At 36.6% G+C, this 18,706-nt stretch overlaps 1 protein-coding gene across 1 annotated transcript; it reads right to left on the bottom strand.

The window, feature by feature from the left end:
- Positions 1 to 13,938: 13,938 nt before the first annotated feature.
- Positions 13,939 to 18,243, bottom strand: LOC136216716 (squamosa promoter-binding-like protein 8). Its single transcript, XM_066003271.1, has 4 exons — positions 18,005 to 18,243; positions 17,208 to 17,834; positions 15,403 to 15,560; positions 13,939 to 14,277 (listed from the first exon to the last, which is right to left on the bottom strand). The coding sequence occupies exons 2-4, from the start codon at positions 17,822 to 17,824 to the stop codon at positions 14,111 to 14,113; spliced, it is 942 nt and encodes a 313-aa protein (XP_065859343.1). The 5' UTR covers positions 17,825 to 17,834; positions 18,005 to 18,243; the 3' UTR covers positions 13,939 to 14,110.
- Between the last annotated feature and the right edge of the window lie 463 nt (positions 18,244 to 18,706).

The following is an 18,706-nucleotide window of genomic DNA, read 5'->3' as shown; positions in this document are numbered from 1 at the left end:
AGAGACATATATAGAATTGCTCGGATGAGAGATAGGAAGACGCGAGATCTCGGAAAAGTTAAATGTGTGAAGGATGTGGACCAGAAAGTCCTAGTTGGAGATAAGGATATCAAGGAACGATGGAGGTCCTATTTTGATGACTTATTTAATGGAGATCGCCAACAAGATGTTGGAGATATAAGTATCCATCACGATATGATAAATCATGAATGCCTGCGGAGAATTCAAAAGGGTGAAGTCAAAATGGCATTAAGTAAGATGAAGTTGAAGAAAGCAGTAGGACCTGATGGCATCCCTATTGAGATTTGGAGATGTTTGGGAGAAAGAGGAATCGAATGGTTGACGACGGTCTTCAACAAAATTTGGAGAAACAATAAGATGCCATCAGAATGGAGGAAAAGTACCTTAATCCCTTTGTATAAGAACAAAGGCGATGTCCAAGATTGTGCCAACTATCGGGGAATCAAATTAATGAGTCACACTATGAAACTTTGGGAGCGAGTGATTGAACAAAGGCTAAGGAGGACGGTGAAGATCTCGGAAAACCAGTTTGGCTTTATGCCGGGAAGATCAACTATGGAAGCCATCCATCTAATGAGACAATTAATGGAGCACTATCGAAATAGAAGAAAGACTTGCATATGGTTTTTATTGACTTGGAGAAAGCATATGATAAGGTACCAAGGGAAGTACTTTGGTGGGCCTTGATAAGGAAAGGCATTTCGCGGAAATATATTGACATCATAAAGGACATGTATGAGGGAGTATGCACGAGTGTACGTACTAGTGTTGGGAAGACTGAAGAGTTTCCTATTACGATTGGAGTGCATCAAGGTTCCGCACTAAGCCCATTTCTTTTTGCCATCGTTATGGATGAACTAACAAGTTCACTTCAAGATGGTATACCATGGTGCATGCTGTTTGCAGATGATATTATGTTGGTTGAGGAGACGAAAGAAGGAGTGGAGATGAAGTTGGAACTATGGAGGCAAACTCTAGAATCTAGAGGCTTTAAGTTGAGTCGAAGTAAGACAGAATATTTGGAGTGTAAGTTTAGCGGCCGTAGGAGTAGGGAGGCAGGGACAATCATCCTAGATGGGAGAGTTGTTCAGGCCTCGGATTGCTTCCGGTATTTAGGATCTATTATCCAAACGGATGGAGAAGTAGATGGAGATGTTGCTCATAGGATTAAAGCTGGTTGGTCGAAGTGGAAGAGTGCTACGGGTTTCCTTTGTGATCCCGGCATGCCTAATAGATTGAAGGGAAAATTCTACCGGACGGCAATTAGACCAGTATTGTTATATGGTACGGAGTGTTGGGCAGTGAAACACTGCCACATCCATAAGATGTCGGTGGCGGAGATGCGTATGTTGAGATGGATGTGTGGTCACACGAGAAAGGACCGGGTGCGTAATGAAATAATTAGGACAAAAGTAGGGGTCACATCTATTGAGAATAAAATGAGAGAAAACCGACTAAGGTGGTTTGGCCATGTGAGACGTAGAGCGCTTGATGCGCCGGTTAGGAGAACCGAAGAGTGGCAAAGGGATGTAGTGGTGAGGGGTAGGGGAAGACCCAAACTTGGAGGAGGGTGATCGAGAGTGATATGAGTTTATTGGGAATTGAGGAAAATATGGTAGTGGATAGGACGGAGTGGAGGGAGCGAATCTGTGTCGCTGACACGACTTGATTTTCACGGTTTTATATGATGGTTCATGTTAGCCGATCCCGAATCATTTCGGGACTAAGGCTTTGTTGTTGTTGTTGTTGTATCCCTATTTATAAATTAAATCTAACCAAATATAGAATTGTAAATAAGTTTTAGTTCCATTTTACAAATTCTAACTTAATTTTATCTATTTTTAAGTAGACCCGGACATGGGCTGGACCTGTCGGGCTTTTAGTAAAGCCTGATGAGCCCAAGCCCAGTCCAATCCGCAGGTAATTTAATCGGCTTCGGACTCGAGCCTGAGATATAAATCCCAAGCCCGCCCGTCCAAGGCCATCTGTATATTTAAAAAATAATAATAATTAAATATATTTATATATTTAATTAGGTTATTAAGCAAATATTTATATATTTATATTAAGCAATTGTTTATATATTTAGGTTAGGTTATTAAGCAAATGTTTATATATGTTTATATTAAGCAAATGCTGTGCAGCGTTTTTTTTGATGGAGGAGATTAGGTTATTAAGCAAATGTTTATATATTTATATTTTTGTTTACATAATTATATTATATTTATATAACATAATAATAATAATAATAATAATAATAATAATAATAATAATAATATAAAACAACATATATTGTATCGGGCCGGCCCGATGTAAAATATGTAAAGCCCAAGTCCGCTCAGCTTTTGACGGGCTTATACGGACTTGAGTCGGACCGGACCTGAATGTATTTTTATGTGTCCGGACAGGCTCATCGGCCCATACCCAGATCTATTTTTAAGTACCTGAAAAAAGATTAAATTGAGCTAGAATATTTATCACTAGAATATTTATTCTAGTGATAAAGATTACATTGTTTTATACAATAAATATTAATTTTTTTTTTTTTCAAAGGTTAAATTAAGTTTTATCCCAAAAAAAAAGAATAAAAATAAAAAAGAAAATATATTAAAAATATAGTCTCCCCTTATTTCACATCAATGAAATATAATGAAGGAAATGTCCAAAACATTTTCCGAGCTTCTACCAATTTCCTTTCAGAAAAGGCAAAAACGCCAAACATTAATGACGATTTTTCCTTATAGCCCCCATGTAGGAGACAGCTAGACACCTATACCTATATATAAGGAGTGTAACATCATTGTTAAATACTATAGGGATATTGTCCAATTTAACAAATTCAACGCTTCGGATTTTACGGTTTTAAAACGCGTTTATATATGTTGGATCACCTTATTAATTAGTCTCCAATCACTATCTCTCATTTTCCGATGCGATTCAGTTCATTTTTTACCCCATCTTTATCTCTTTAGGACCGTTCGTTACTCAGACCTTCTAGTCCGACACCATCGACTCTGGACTGGATCGTTATAAGGAGCCTCTTAAATTTCGTTCAAAAAGCTTATTGGTTCTCAAAATTTATAGAGTACTCGTTAGCTTCTTAAACTTATTTATATTGATTTATTGACTTTTTGAAATTGTTCAAACTGATATGCATTTTATTTTATCTAAATTAAATCTTATTTCGTCACATGAACTTATAAAATCAATCAATAACTTATAAAATCAACCATGTAAGTTCTAGGTTGAATTAACTTTTTAGGTCGAATTCAAACGGCTAATAATGTATTAAACCTATCTTCTAATTTTTTTTGAAAGTATACTTATATTCTAGTTATTTCTTTTAATTGGTTCGAGATTTATCGAATACCTTTAACCGTATTATCTATCAATTAAATTTTATTACATACATAAAGTTTCAAACTCCAGATTCTACATTAAAAGACTTATACTAGTAATGACAATAAATAAGGTACTCGTAACAATAGCTCCAATCGTACACCAATATATTTACATGACTATTTTTTGAGTCTGGATATGAAGGGTGTCTGTCTAGGGCCCAATGCCCAAGGCATGTAAGGGCTCGGGAGTAATATATTGGGAAAATTACATAGAAATTCATCTTTTAAAAATTATTTACAACTATATCAAGTCATGATTTTGGATTATGTCAAACTAGTAAAATCAGTATTCTTAATATATTTGAAGGATTAGAATTTATAAATTAGAAGTCTAGAATATATTTTCTAGGGTTTATGATTTATGAATTAGAGTCTAGAATTTTTAAATTATGGTGTAAAATCATAATATATAGAGAATAATGACATATTAAGAATTAAGTTTTGTGATATGACTTGGTTGTAATTTTGTACTTAATTATGATATTCATGTATTTGACCCTAATATATCTATAAAAAAATATATACAAATTAAATCTGCAAAAAAAATACAACGATAATAATCGTAAATCTAAACAATCGCGACACACATCCACGACACACATCCCAACTAAGTTGGCATCCCTTTAGACACATCCGAACCCAGTACCAATATTATTAGAAATAGAGAAAAAAATGCAAGTGGAAAGAAAATAACTCTAAGCAAAACGATATACAGAACGTCCTCCTAAATTACAAAAGAAAGCTGAGGAGCAAAATGAGGGAATAACATCATACCACACCGAGGTGGGCGCGGTATGACCAAAATTCGCCAATGTGTAAGCTAATTGATTACCTTCCCTGTATATATGAAAGATAACCAAAGTCAAAGATGCCATGAGTTGTAAATATTCTAACCAATCTTGCTTAACCGACCATGGCACCAACATAGTACGATTTCGGAGAATATGCACCACATACATCGAGTTGCTCTCAACCCAAAGCTTCATCCAACCCTTGGCATATGTCGTGTGGATTGTATAAATTGCAACATACAACTCAGCTAGGTATGAAAAAGAAGATCCGAATGGATAAGAAAAGGCTCCCTTGAATGAACATCGGCCGAGCAAAAGACCCCACCATAGCCTGCCAGACCCGGAACATGCCATGACTGAAGCGTCTCTATTGACCTTCGTCCACCCGGGCAGAGGCAGTTGCCAACAAACCGGAATAATATGAGGAGAATGATGCGGCATACACGCAATACCAAGCTCTTGCAAAATTTGACATTCCACCGTAGAGTTCCACATAATACCAATACCGAATCCCGAAGTTTTGTGAATAACATGCCAAAGTCGATGCAAGGAAGTAAAGATGCAAGGGGGATCTTCCCCAAGTGTTTCGTGCTAACCAAATAACCCATACTGCGTTAACTACAGCAGCCGACCATAAAATTGAAATTTGTGAACTAAATTTCTACCCGGCAGTGTCTCTTATAAGCTCATTCAGTGTTGAATCCAAGTTAAGCCGACGACCGAACAACGAACCAACACTTCGCCAGATCTGTTTTGCGAAGGGGCACGATACAAAGACATGTTCAACAGTTTCGACGTCCGCCTTGTATAGACAACACCTAGACACAATGCAGATGTCACGACGACGTATTCTATCGTGAGTAGGAAGATATCCTTGGAATTCCTACCAGTAAATAAACGCATGAGACAGTGGAATATTCGGGCCCTAGACAAACCGACACCAGGAATGCTACATCACTACTAGCCGTAATCATGCGTAAAAACACTTAGTGGTAAACTGTCCGCTAACTGTTGACTCCCAAACACAATAGTCATGCAACTCGCGGCTCCGACGAATTGAACATATCCGATCCTCCACGTCCCGTGAGAGCACGGGCAAATTTTGACAACCCATATCATCCAAAAAATCGTCAACGACAGCCAGGCACCGACATTGCTCATGGGCGGACATCTCGACTTGATGAGTACTGTCAGACGAATCCAAGAGCTAGTCCAGAAATTGAGATTAGACAGCTGACCAATCCACCAGTAGCAGTGGGCTATCAAACTACAATAGACTTGTTTAATTGAGCCCCATATCGTAGAATTAATCACTGAAACCCGTGGCAATCCTGCGTCATTAAGGAACCGGGAATGCAGCAGCTTGAAGCAAAGTGTGCCACCCTGTATAACTCCCTATGCCAATTTTCCTAACAATGCCATATTGAGCACTCGTAGATCCTTTACCAAGATTCCTCCTTCATTGAACGACTGACAACATATATTCCACGGAACCGACACTATTAGAGATTATATTAGTTATTTGTAGATAACTCTTTATCTGTATATATGACAATAGTTAGTTCCCTATTTCTATGACAGAATCTAGAATTAGACTTTGATTACAATATGAACTGTAGTCTGTATATATAAGACTTTACTCATCAATAACAGTCGCGGAACAATTCAACTTGTTACATGGTATCAGAGCTCAAACCCTAATCCTAATCTTTCTCCTCCCAAAAACCGAAACACCTCTCCCTTCCTCTCTCCTCTACACCGCCGACAGCCCTACCTCCTTCCCCGATAACCGAAACATCCCTGTTTTCTCCTCACCGTCGCCACCATGACCACCAATTCCACAAAATCCACCACCGGAACACCTAATACCGCAAATTCAAACACCACGACAACAAAAACAGACACAGCTCATAACAATCATCCTTCCCTCACCGTATCCAACATATCTATGTTCATTAAAATAACCCTCGACATTGAAAAAGGGCATTACCCTACATGGGCTGTCCTATTCAAACTTCATGCTAAAGCATTCCAGGTCCTTGATCATATTATCCCTTTCCCAACCACAAACACTTCCGCCAATTCCCTACAGCAATCAAACCCCGACCTCTGGTCCCGTATCGATGCTGTTGTCCTCCAATGGATATATAGCACCATATCTATTGACCTTATACACACAATCATTGAAGCCGATTCCACCACAGCCAGGGTCTGGAACCGTCTACAGGACATTTTCTCTGATAATAAGCACTCTCGTGCTCTCTTCCTTCAATAGGAATTTTCCAAAATCAAGCTCGATGACTTTTCTGACATCTCTTCCTACTGTCAACACCTCAAGTCACTGTCTGATCAACTGTGAAATGTGGATTGTCCTGTCACCAATGACCAAATGGTCTTACAACTTATCTCTGGTTTGACTGATGCATAAGATACTGTTGGAACTTAGATCAGACATGGAGATCCCCTTCCCTCTTTTTAGAAAGCCAAATCCATGCTCACACTTGAAGAAACCGTCTGTGCCCGTAAGACCACACCACCTTCAGACTCCGTTGCTCTCACTGTCGATGTCGCCGACTCCGCCCCTCCACCATCTCAACCGTGGTGGCAGACACAGCGGCAGATACCACCGCGATGGCCAACACAATGGGCGTTACGGCCCGTGGCACTCTGATCTGTCCCATCGCAACTTCTACAATCCGCCATGGGCCTACTCACATCCCTGGGCGCCACAACAGCCATGGGCAACACCACCCTGTCCATTCCCAACGAGCAACTGGCCTAATCAGACCTACTCTAATCGACAGCAGCCACAACCCGGCACTCTAGGACCCCGCCCCAACACATATCAAGCTCATCTCAGTATGGTCACTCCATCATATGCACCAACTGATATTGCAGAAGCGATGCACACCATGTCAATCACGCCACCCTCGGATCAGTGGCACATGGACACAGGAGCCACATCTCATATGACATCTCATAAAGGTACACTCACCTCTTATTTTAATTCGAGCCTCAATGGAAATATTATTATCGGTAATGGTCATTGTGTACCTATTTGTGGATCTGGTAATGCATTGTTAGAAACTCCAAACCAACCTTTAAAATTAGATAATGTTTTGCATGCTCCTAAACTCATCAAAAATCTTATTTCTGTCCGTCAATTTACTAGAGATAACCACGTTTCTATGGAATTGGATCCTTTGGGTTTTTCTGTGAAGGATTTACAGACAGGCACTCATATCATGAGATGTAACAGCACCGGAGACCTATATCCAGTCGTATATAGTTTTTTCACCTCACCGTCTTCACATTCCGTTTTTACTGCTTTGTCTTCTGATGTTTGGCATAGTCGCTTAGGACATCCAGGGCCTCCTGTTTTGAATGCCCTGCTGAATAAAAATTTGATTTCTTGTAATAAAGTTAAGAATGTTTCTGTTTGTTCTTCATGTATTAATGGAAAACAAGTAAAATTAACTTTTCACTCCTCTTATAATTTTGCTTGTATGTCGTTTGATTTAATTCATAGTGATATCTGGACTTCTCCAATTCTAAGTTCGGGTGGTCATCGTTACTATGTGTTATTCCTTGATAATTATACAAATTTTCTTTGGACATTTCCATTAGCCCATAAATCACAAGTGTATTCTGCATTCCTTACCTTTCGTTCATTTGTTCGCACGCAATTTGAACGTGAAGTTAAAGTTTTTCAGTGCTATAATGGGGGTGAATTCAATAATAATTCCTTTCGCCAATTCTGTCACACTCACGGAATGCAATTTCGATTCTCCTGTCCCTACACCTCTCCTCAAAATGGAAAATCTGAACGCACAATTCGCACTATTAATAATCTGATTAGAACTGTCATGAACCAAGCATCAATTCCCTTTAAATTTTGGCACCATGCTCTTGAACTAGCGACATACCTTCTAAATATATATCCTCACAAAATCTTAGGTTATCACTCTCCCACTAAAATCCTATATCAACGAGATCCCACTTATTCTCATTTACGTGTCTTCGGGTGTCTATGTTTTCCTCTTATTCCCTCCCCGTCTCGTCATAAGCTAGAGGCTCATTTGTATCCATGCATTTTCCTATGTTACCTGTCTCATCATCGAGGATATAAGTGTTATGATATGTCCAAAAATAAAATTATCATCTCTCATCATGTAGTCTTTGATGAATTGACATTCCCGTTCTCACAAAAATCAGCCATTCACAAATCCCCTCCCACGAACGCTACAATGACTGGCGACGGTATGCTCCCTGTTGTTTGCCTTTGTAATTCATCCTCATTCGAGTCTGTATCATCTCCCCTATTCGTTCCTTCGACGTCGTCTGTCACGTCTAGTTTTGACTTCCCTCTTCCGAGTCTTAAATTTCATCCCCCTGTCCACAATCGAGCACCAATCCCACCTTAACCTCCTCGATGTGTATAGCCACTGCTGTCGCATCCCCAACATAACCATCTCCTAAATTACCAAATCCTACAACTCATACCATGACCACACGAGCCTAACACAGCATATACAAGCCCCATCGTATGCTGAACCTCTCCACCACTACACAACCCGTCATATCCACTATCCCCAAAACACCGTCCCTTGCATTAAGTGATCCAAATTGTGCACAAGCCATGACTGATGAATTTGAGGCTCTTATTCAAAATAAGACGTGGGTATTAGTACCCCATCCAAAATATGCTAATGTTATTCGTAGTTGGTGGATTTTCAAGCACAAAACCAAGTCAGATGGTTCATTTGAGAGATACAAAGCGAGATTGGTTGGCAATGGGTCTGGACAATTGGCTGGTGTTGATTGTGGTGAAACATTTAGCCCTGTGGTTAAACCAGCAACCATTCGAGCTGTTCTTAGCATAGCTTTGTCCAAGAATTGGAACATTCGACAGTTGGATGTCAAAAATGCTTTCTTGCATGGAGATCTTAATGAAATAGTATACATGCACCAACCATTCGGCTTCTGGGATTCTAGGTATCCTGACCATGTATGTCTGCTCCAAAAATCACTGTATGGCCTTAAGCAAGCACCTCGGGTCTGGTATCAACGATTCGCTACCTTTGTCACAAAAGTGGGATTTACGAACAGTATTTCAGATAACTCTTTGTTCGTGTATCGATAAGGTTCTAACACAGCCTACATTCTCCTATATGTTGATGACATTATGCTTATCACCTCCTCTGACAAACTTCAGACTTCTATACTCTCTCAATTGAACTCCGAATTTGCAATGAAGGATTTGGGCCCATTACATTATTTCTTGGGAATATCAGTCAAGCACTCTTCTGGTTCCCTATTTCTATCTCAGCGGAAATATGCATCAGAAATTATTGAAAAAGTCGGGCTCGGATCTTGTAACGCGACTGCTAGCAAAAATTCAGCATATCATCTGGTTCTGCTTACTGATAGGGGTCAAAAACTCTTATCTTTGGGTACGGTTTTAGGACGATTTTAGTTTACTTTTTGCCAATAAGCGAGCAATTTTCGCATTTATATGCATTTGTGTGTGTTAGTTAGAATTTGTATATGTTCTATTTACTTTTGTGGTTTAAACTCGTTTTCTGATCATTTTTGGGCAAATAAGGCCAAACTAGCATGTACGTTAACTTTTAATTATCTTTTATGGCTAATTGATCCACCAAAAGTCGCACCAAACGGAGTATTTACTCAAAACAAGCGATTGGTGGGTCAATTTAGCATCAACACTAATGTCGTTTGGAGTTTGCGTGCGTGTGCAGGTCAAAACAGGAACGAGTTCGAGCGAAAATCGCGTCGCGGGGACACCCGACAGTCACGCAGGGCGTCTGGGCATGGTTGCTCGTCGAAAACTCGGCGAGCTGACCTGCGGGAATCAATCTTTTGACTGATTCCCGGCCCCACGATGCCACGAATGGTCCTACGTCTTTCCACCTGCAAAAGGAAACGAATTAGGTCAAAACGAGGGCCCGAACCGCAACTATAAATAGAACTTTTAGTTTGTAAATTAGATATCTTTCATTATTATAAAAAACCCTAGCCTTCTCCCTTGAAGAATCCTCTCCACCTCCTCCATCTCCTTCAACCTCCATTGAAGAACCTTCGAAGCTCCGCTCACCGAGGATTGTTCAAGGTCCATCCTTAAGTCCTAAGAAGACACCTGCAGTGGTAGACAGGTTCCCTGAAAGGGATTTTCTCACCCTTTTCATAATTTGTTTAGCTCTTGATACAGTCTATGAATCCTAGGCTAATTGTATCTCCGTGACATTATTTCTCCATCTTTAATGATATTATAGTTTTTGTTCTGTTCAATTGGTTTATTGATTTAATCATTGTCTTACGCTTTATTCGATTGGTTTAACTCATTCATAAGTCCAAAAATTAAGTTGGCACATATTGCGAGCTGAATCTGACCTAGTCAGAGCCTAGGAGATTGACGACCTCTTAGTTAATTAAACCCAAATTGCTGAGCCTTAGAGCTAGTTTCGGCCTTACAAGGGAATCACGAACTAGGGACATCAAAAGGATAAGTAGGGTTAATCGCCTCGAGTACAAGTGACTTAGATTAGGTTTTTAATCAATTGACTTAACAATCTATCTTCATTATTATCGTATCATTCCATGTTCCTTCGGGTAATTTTATTAGTGAAAGATCACCTAGGAGTAGAATAACTTAACTAGGAGTAGAATAACTTAGCTAGGAGAAGAGTAACTTAACTAGGAGTAGGTTAACTTAGAACAAAAATCAATCTCAAACCCCCCAAATTCTAGATAACACTAAAAACCGAGTAGCTCGATACTTGCAGGAGTAAATCCTGTGGATTCAATACCTGGACTTGTCTAGATTATTACTTGATAACGACGGAGTACACTTATCCCTTAGAGCTTAGCAGTCCGACGTTGTTAGGCGCATCACTTACCACGATCCCACTGAATAGAGATAGTTGGCTGGTGCCCTTCAATATCTGACTCTCACCAGACCTAACATATCATATGTTGTTCAACAGATATGTTTGTTTATGCACGACCCCAAAACCTCCCACATGGCTGCACTTAAACGCATTCTCATATATGTTCAGGGCACACTTAATCTTGGCCTTACTCTAATGGCTTCATCTCCCAGTCAATTGACCTCATACACTGATGCTGATTGGGCGGGATGTCCAGATACTCGCAGATCGACTTTAGGATACTGTGTTTTTCTCGGAGATAATCTCATCTCTTGGTCAGCAAAACGACAGCCTATAATATCACGGTCCAGTGCCGAAGCAGAGTATCGTGGCGTTGCGAATATAGTGTCTGAAACATGCTGGATCCGCAATCTTCTTCTTGAGCTTGGATGTCCGATTCAGAAATCTACAATGGTGTATTGCGATAATGTCAGCGTCGTCTATCTCAGCGGCAATTCGGTCCAACACCATCGCACCAAACATGTCGAGATGGATATTCACTTTGTCCGGGAAAGGGTCGCTAAGGGCGAAGTCCGTGTGCTACACGTCCCATCTCGATATCAGATAGCTGACATCTTCACCAAAGAACTGCCCTCACCACTATTTGAAGATTTCAGAAATAGTCTCAATGTTCGACCTCCGAACCTTTCGACTACGAGGGTGTATTAGAGATTATATTAGTTATTTGTAGATAACTCTTTATTTGTATACATAACAATAGTCAGTTCCCTATTTCTAGGCCAGAATCTAGAATTAGACTTTGAATACAATATGAACTGTAGTCTGTATATATAAGACTTTACTCATCAATAACAGTCATGGAACAATTCAACTTGTTACAGACACTACTTTGCGACTATCAATAGAGCCAATCCATATAAAATTCCGTATGCAAATTCATATGTTTAATGGGAGCAGATGGCCACTTATAAACAATAAAGTAATGAATGAAGCTCCCTTTAATAACCGAATTAATCAAAGCGACATGACCCGCCATCAATAACCATCTACCCTTCTATTTTGAGAAGTGAGCAGGAATTCTAACAATCAAACCACACAGGTGTCAACTCCTCCGAGCACCAAAAAATAAAGGAATGCCAAGATATCGGAATGGAAATCCTCCGGTACTAATCCCAATGATATCCGCCAACTACATGCCACGACGAGGAGTTAACATGCCCCCATAAAAATTCCCGACTTCTGCCAATTAACCCATTGACCGGACATGGAGCCATATAGCGAGAAAGCATCCCAAACAACTCTAATCAATCACAGTTACATTAATTAATATATATAACCGGGTTCAAGTAAATACATTCGAAAATGTATATATGATTATTCATCACGAGTAATTTTCATTTTATTTTCTCAAACCATTTTATATAAAATTCGAATATTCCTATTAGAATTCAGGAGTTTCAGTACCGCAAAACTCATAACCGTTGTATTCCATATCTTTTAATAACTCAAACCAATTATTTATATATATATATATATATATATATACAGTAAAACCTCGATAAATGCATATCCTTGGGACCGGAAAAAATATTCATTAAGCGAGATTATTTATTTATCGATAAATGAATAAATTATTCATTTATCGATAAATCAATATTTATTATTTTATAGATAATTTTTTATTGTAAAATGCATACATTGTATCGTCAATAATGAACAATGATGATGATGAAGAAGAAATTATCCAGTCAATAATGAACAATAATGATGGAGATGATCCAGAGACAAATGATAGTTGCGTTGTCGCAAATGTATCGTCAAAATAGGCATTTCAAGCAATGATCACTTTAAACAACTACTTGCGACAACATGAGCAAAATATACCAGAAGTTGTGTTTGCACTATAAAAAGTTAAGGATTTTGTTCATTTTCGTTTAGGTAGAAAGAAAAAACAATCAACTATAAATGCATTTTTTCAGAAGAAATGACTTCTAGTTGATTGATTGAAAGGTTTTGGTATATATATATATATATATATATATATATATATTGTATGTAATTCAATAATTATTAATTTATATTTTCATTGGGCCCTTAAGATTTAAATATTTTTAGAGGAAATTACATATAAAATCAGATTTTAATTTTTATTTACAACTATGAAAATCGTTTTTATGTATTTTATCATTATATGATTTTTAATTTTAAAATATCATAATATCATAACTTTATTTTTATTTTTGTCAAATTTTCAGTTAATTAGTTAGAGAAAAAAATACAGATTTAAAAATAACCACAAAAAGTGATATTTAAATAAATTTGTTTAATAGTTTGAGACAATTGTAAATAATTGGTTAATCTTGATTATTGTGTAATTTACCCATATTTTTATTACTTAATGCATTTAGCGAGGTTATTACTTTAGTCCATTGGCCCAAGTCGGGACCGAAAAAATTTATTATATAAACGAGGTTATTACTTTATCGAACATTCATTTATCGAGATTTAACTGTATATAGGGGCGACCCTCCGGCCCCACTGAAAAACCCTACATTTAATTTTTTTTACACGGTCTAACCCCTCCGACGTTTAGGTCCTGGCTCCACATAAAGTTCTGAAATTAATTAATTGTTGCCCTACAAGTAGAAAATGAGTATAGTAGACAAAATGGAATTAATAATTCATTCCCCAAACTGATAATAATCCTCTACTGCTGTTCCTACCAGCAGACCCATTAATTTCTGATAATACTTCTTATGGTTAAAAACAGACTGAATTATTTAATATTTCTGCATATATAAATACACACACATATACTTAAATTAATTAGGTGATCATAATTCATATAATAAGATTCAATAATAGTTACTAACATTAATGGAAATAATATAATAAGCTCATACTTAAAAATTAATTAGACTGGAGTAATTAATTAATTAATCAATTAATGAGACTCTTTCTTCATTAATTTCCATTAATTGATAATTAATTACCCTGTTGGGAGAAACATTGAGCTTGATGATGCTGAAGATGAAGATGCCGTCGCTTGGTATGGTCGCCTTTGCTTGAAACAATCTATAAACATTCTCGGAGGCGATATCGCGACTGTCACTGACGACGTTGAATTATTATGTCCTCCCGATTCCGACGGAGACCCTGATTAGTCAAAGAAAAATGGAAATAAATTAGTCAAAGTACGTTCTTTTTGTTTAGCTTCGTGAACTTGGCCTAAAAAACGGGTAGCCCTAAATTTGCTTAAATTGTTATGATTAATTTCACAAGTCTACATAACAAATTTAAATATATACTATCACTTTGGTAAATTCAGTGGGTTATATATATATATATATATATATATATATATATATATATATATATATATATATATATATATATATATATATATATATATCATTCTAAGCAAGTCGAAAGAGTTAATAGGCATTTTAAACATAGTTAACTGTGTACCAACTAAGCGTCCTGCTGGACAATGATGTATATTTGTAAAATCTTTAGGTGATTTAAGATATTCCATGTGACACACGCGTGGCTACTACATCAGTCACATAAGTTAAATATGTTCGTATGACGTTTAGTTACTATTTAATCATTTGTTTCTATGTTATGTCAATATTCTATTGTGTTTTTCTATAAAAATTTCTAAAATAACTTTATTGAATTAAAATCAAATGCGATATTTAATAATTTAATTAAAAGAAAATAAAATTTAGTGATTTTTATGAAACGGATTCAAACTTGGGTAGAAGTCAGGTATATTTCTTAACTCTCCGTGCATCAAGCCAATTATCAAAGAGTAAGAAATATATCCGATATTTAATTTATTAATCAATGATAAGTAGCGGCTAATTAGAGATAACGTATAAATTTAGTCATATGATTATGGAAAGAGCGAATTTAGTCTCTATATATAAAATAATGTAATCTTAAGTCTAATATTTTTACGACGGTGCAATATCAAGCTCCATGAACAGAAAATGAGTTTTTTTTTTCATTATTAGAATACGTATAATTTTAATTTTTATTTGATCACAAGATCGGGGAAAGGTTGGATAATGACTAGAATATGAAATTTCACGTGAAAAAGCAACAACTCATCTTCCGTTAACATGTTTGAAATTGCACCGATAAATGTTAAACTTAAGACCATGTTATTTTATACATTAAAACTAAATCCGCTCTACTCTGATAATCCATATGCTAAATTTATATCTTATTTAGACAAGTAGAAGGCGAAATTATGGCTTTGGCTTAGAAGCTGACTTGTGAGATTTTCCGACGAAGAATTACGGCCAGTTTCCGGCTGCGACTTGTGAGTTTCTTGATTAATCTGGTGTGATTTCCGGCGACGGCGGTTGTGATCAGCTAACCTCTTTCTGCAACTCCGTTTCCCGTTATCGAATTCTGAAAGAAGATGGAATCTGGGAAGGAATCTTAATTAGAATTTGATTAAACTTATAATTATCTGCTAATGCATGTAATTACTTAATTATCCAATAATAGAACGTTACTATTTCAAGGCAAAACGGACATTACGTAAAAGGGAAAGGATTTCTTTTTTTTTTTTTAATTTATAATGAATGTGAGTATACGGACACATATGCCCTCGGGATTTCCAATTGTACGGCATACCCAATGATTGGCAGGAAAAGCATAAGTCCAGGAGCATTTTCGTCAAGTTTAAGTAGATATTTCATTGCTTGCTTGCTTGTCCTAGTTGCGACAAAAAGCTCTATTTTGGTCTCTGGCCTAATTTATTTATATTTTAATTTGACCTTAATTAGGTGATGTACTTAGTTGTAATATTTTAATAATGTATTTTAAATTTTTTTTCATATAATTTGTTTTTGTCGCTTTACTATGTAAATAATGCAATTTTAAATCCGTGCAATTTCAAGTTTTATTAGTAAAAGATGAGTTTTTTTTTTTCGAGTAACAAAAAATTTGCAATTTCAAACTTTATTCGATGCTGAAACATGGAAAATGAAGTGTGGTGAAAACATGAAATTGCATAAAAAAAAATACTTATTTTTTTTGTTAATGAGATATGAAATTACACAATCTGATAAATATTATGCTTATAATTGTACTGTTTTGTATGTAAAGTTAAGTCTGTTTTCCGTTAATAAATATAGAGCTAAATTTATACTCTATTCTTTTTTTTTTTGGTAAGAAAAAAATATAGAGCTATTCTTTTTTTGGTAATAAATATAGAGCTAAATTTATACTCTATTCTTATAAGTGAAAAATAATTATTTATAAATATTTTTTAAAAAATTACGAGTAATTAAAGAAGCATAGCTCAGTTGATATATTTTTGAAATTAGAGGTGGGATATTTTAGATTCGAACTCATACTTTTACAAAAGAAAAATTATAAAAAAAAAAAACTATAAATATATATCAAATTAAAATATTAAAAGCTCAATAAAATTGTTTTGCCGATGTGGATATAAAATTTGAAAATTAAAAGTTAAAATGGTCTTTAAAATCGGGAAACAGTATCATTTAGCTAGATTACAACGTTTACGGATTATATTTGAAATAATTTATCAAACTATTACAAATTTGAGAAATTTGAGTCATGAAATTAGTAATATTTAACGAATTAACTCAAATTTAAAATATTAAAACTTATTTTATTTGTGCAATAATTTTTCAAAAATTACCAATTTTAGAGATATTCTGATATCTAATTTTTTTTTTTAATTCAAACAATTGAGAATACAATTGTCTGTGGAGGGCATTTATGTAATCTTACAAGCTAACTTAATAAGAAGCAAACAGAAGTAGATTTTACCACCAAAAACCAGGCACGAAAAAACGGAAACCTGAGAGAAAATTCACGGACGTTAATGCCCTCGGGATTACCACATTTAAGAGAACCCAATGATTGAACCACCAGGGGCATTTCCGCCACTTAAATTACTTCGCGTAGCATGATTATCAGTTCATTGCAACTGAAACTGATTGGAATAGAAAAAGCAAAAAAAATAATAATAAAATAATAAAAACGTGAACATGGGAATGCATGGGGAGGGTAATAAAGTAAATTCAACACAAACAAACCTGCTACACTGCTGGCAGAATCGCTGAGTCAACCCGGCCGCGATAACAGTAGAAGCTTTCGAGTGAAACTCACAAACTTTATGTCGCCGGTGATAATGCTTAGCATGAGTCAGATCGGCATTACACCCTTCCGCCTGACACCTCGGCGCATTACTCGAACCGGGTTCAACCGGTCTAGACCGGCGGTACAACCGGTTCACAAAATCATCCTCAGCCGAAGAGAAATAAGTCCTCCCACCCAAATTCAACCCAATTCTCGCCGTGTAATTATCAACAACCGCCGGCCGAGAAACATCCTCCGTCTTCGGCACAAGGAAGTACGACGGCCCCGGCCCCCCTCCACCACCACCACCGGGGTTATGCAACGGGTCTAGAGAAAGAAGTTGATGATGATGAGACGCGTAGGATGAAGCGCCGGGGAAAGCGCGTGGGTCATAAAATGTGTTGACTTGATGAGGGTTATGAAATAAGGCAGTGTTTGGTTGTTGAACGAGATTATCATTAAAAGATTGAGAAGTGTAATGATCGAACATCTGTCGGGTTTGTTCCGGGTCTTGATTCGTTTCGTCACCGGACAACATCATCGTCGCCGGGTTTCCCCATTCGTATTCCAACATTCCGGCGAGTCTGCAAAAAAACCCAAATTACATAAAACTACATAAAATTGCATAAAATTGATAAAAATGTCAGCTTTATTTTAGTAGTAGCTTTTTTTTGAAGAGGTAAATGCTTTAGGGGACATGTCGGTGTTTGAGGGGGATTTATGGATAGACAGTTAGGGGGGAAATTAAACTCACCTATGGAAGTATGGAATTTGGGGAAACTTTTTTAAGTTACTACTGGTATGACCATCTCTATCTTTTTTATTTTGGGGGTATAGGAATCAGCAAAACTTCTGAAATTGGATTTGCAGAGACTATTGGGCTAGAAGTAGGTTTTTGATCAAAGAGTAGGGAGCTTTTTCAGCTTTTAATTTTTGTTGGGGTGTTTCTCGGTGTCTGAGAAACTGAGAGCAACTCAGTTATGAGGCGGCTTGCCCAGAAGTGATTGATTGTTGTACTACTCTATGTGGGGGTGTAAATATTGGAATTTACTATTTTACCCATTTTGATTTTGGGTATTTATTTTCAAGCCACTCGTCTACTTCTCTCTGTGTCAAAGAAGATACATACATACGTAAAGAGTAGAGGAAGAAGAGAAGACAGGGTAAAAAGGAGAGTAAAAGAATTAGTTGGTTGAGCTGTGTGTTTTTGTTTCCGGTGTTGTTGTTATTAGCTGATTAATTATTACTGTTCCATAAATTATGTTTAACTCTTGCTGACAATGGTATATTATTAAGGGGATTAATTATAGAAGTTTGATAAAATTATGATTAACTACTACTGTTAGTATGCAAAATATCTAATATAGACATGTTTTGAATCAATAAATAAATTACAAAAATAAAAAATTGTAATTTCTGAATTAATAAATAATCTAAATAGTTAAAAAAAATTAAA

This window comes from Euphorbia lathyris, chromosome 2 (genome assembly GCF_963576675.1).
Source record: "Euphorbia lathyris chromosome 2, ddEupLath1.1, whole genome shotgun sequence".
Taxonomy (NCBI): domain Eukaryota; kingdom Viridiplantae; phylum Streptophyta; class Magnoliopsida; order Malpighiales; family Euphorbiaceae; genus Euphorbia; species Euphorbia lathyris.
The sequence above is the reverse complement of the archived record's forward strand: the minus strand, read 5'-3'. Positions and strand labels throughout refer to the sequence as shown.

What these genes read in the sequence shown, in the direction of transcription:
- LOC136216716 (XM_066003271.1), bottom strand. Translation starts at nt 17,824, where the DNA reads ATGTTGGAATACGAATGGGGAAACCCGGCGACGATGATGTTGTCCGGT. An exon ending in TTCTGCCAGCAGTGTAGCAG is followed by an intron (nt 15,561 to 17,207) that starts GTTTGTTTGTGT and finishes ATTCCTTCCCAG; the next exon opens with ATTCCATCTTCTTTCAGAAT. An exon ending in TTCGTCGGAAAATCTCACAA is followed by an intron (nt 14,278 to 15,402) that starts GTCAGCTTCTAA and finishes TTGACTAATCAG; the next exon opens with GGTCTCCGTCGGAATCGGGA.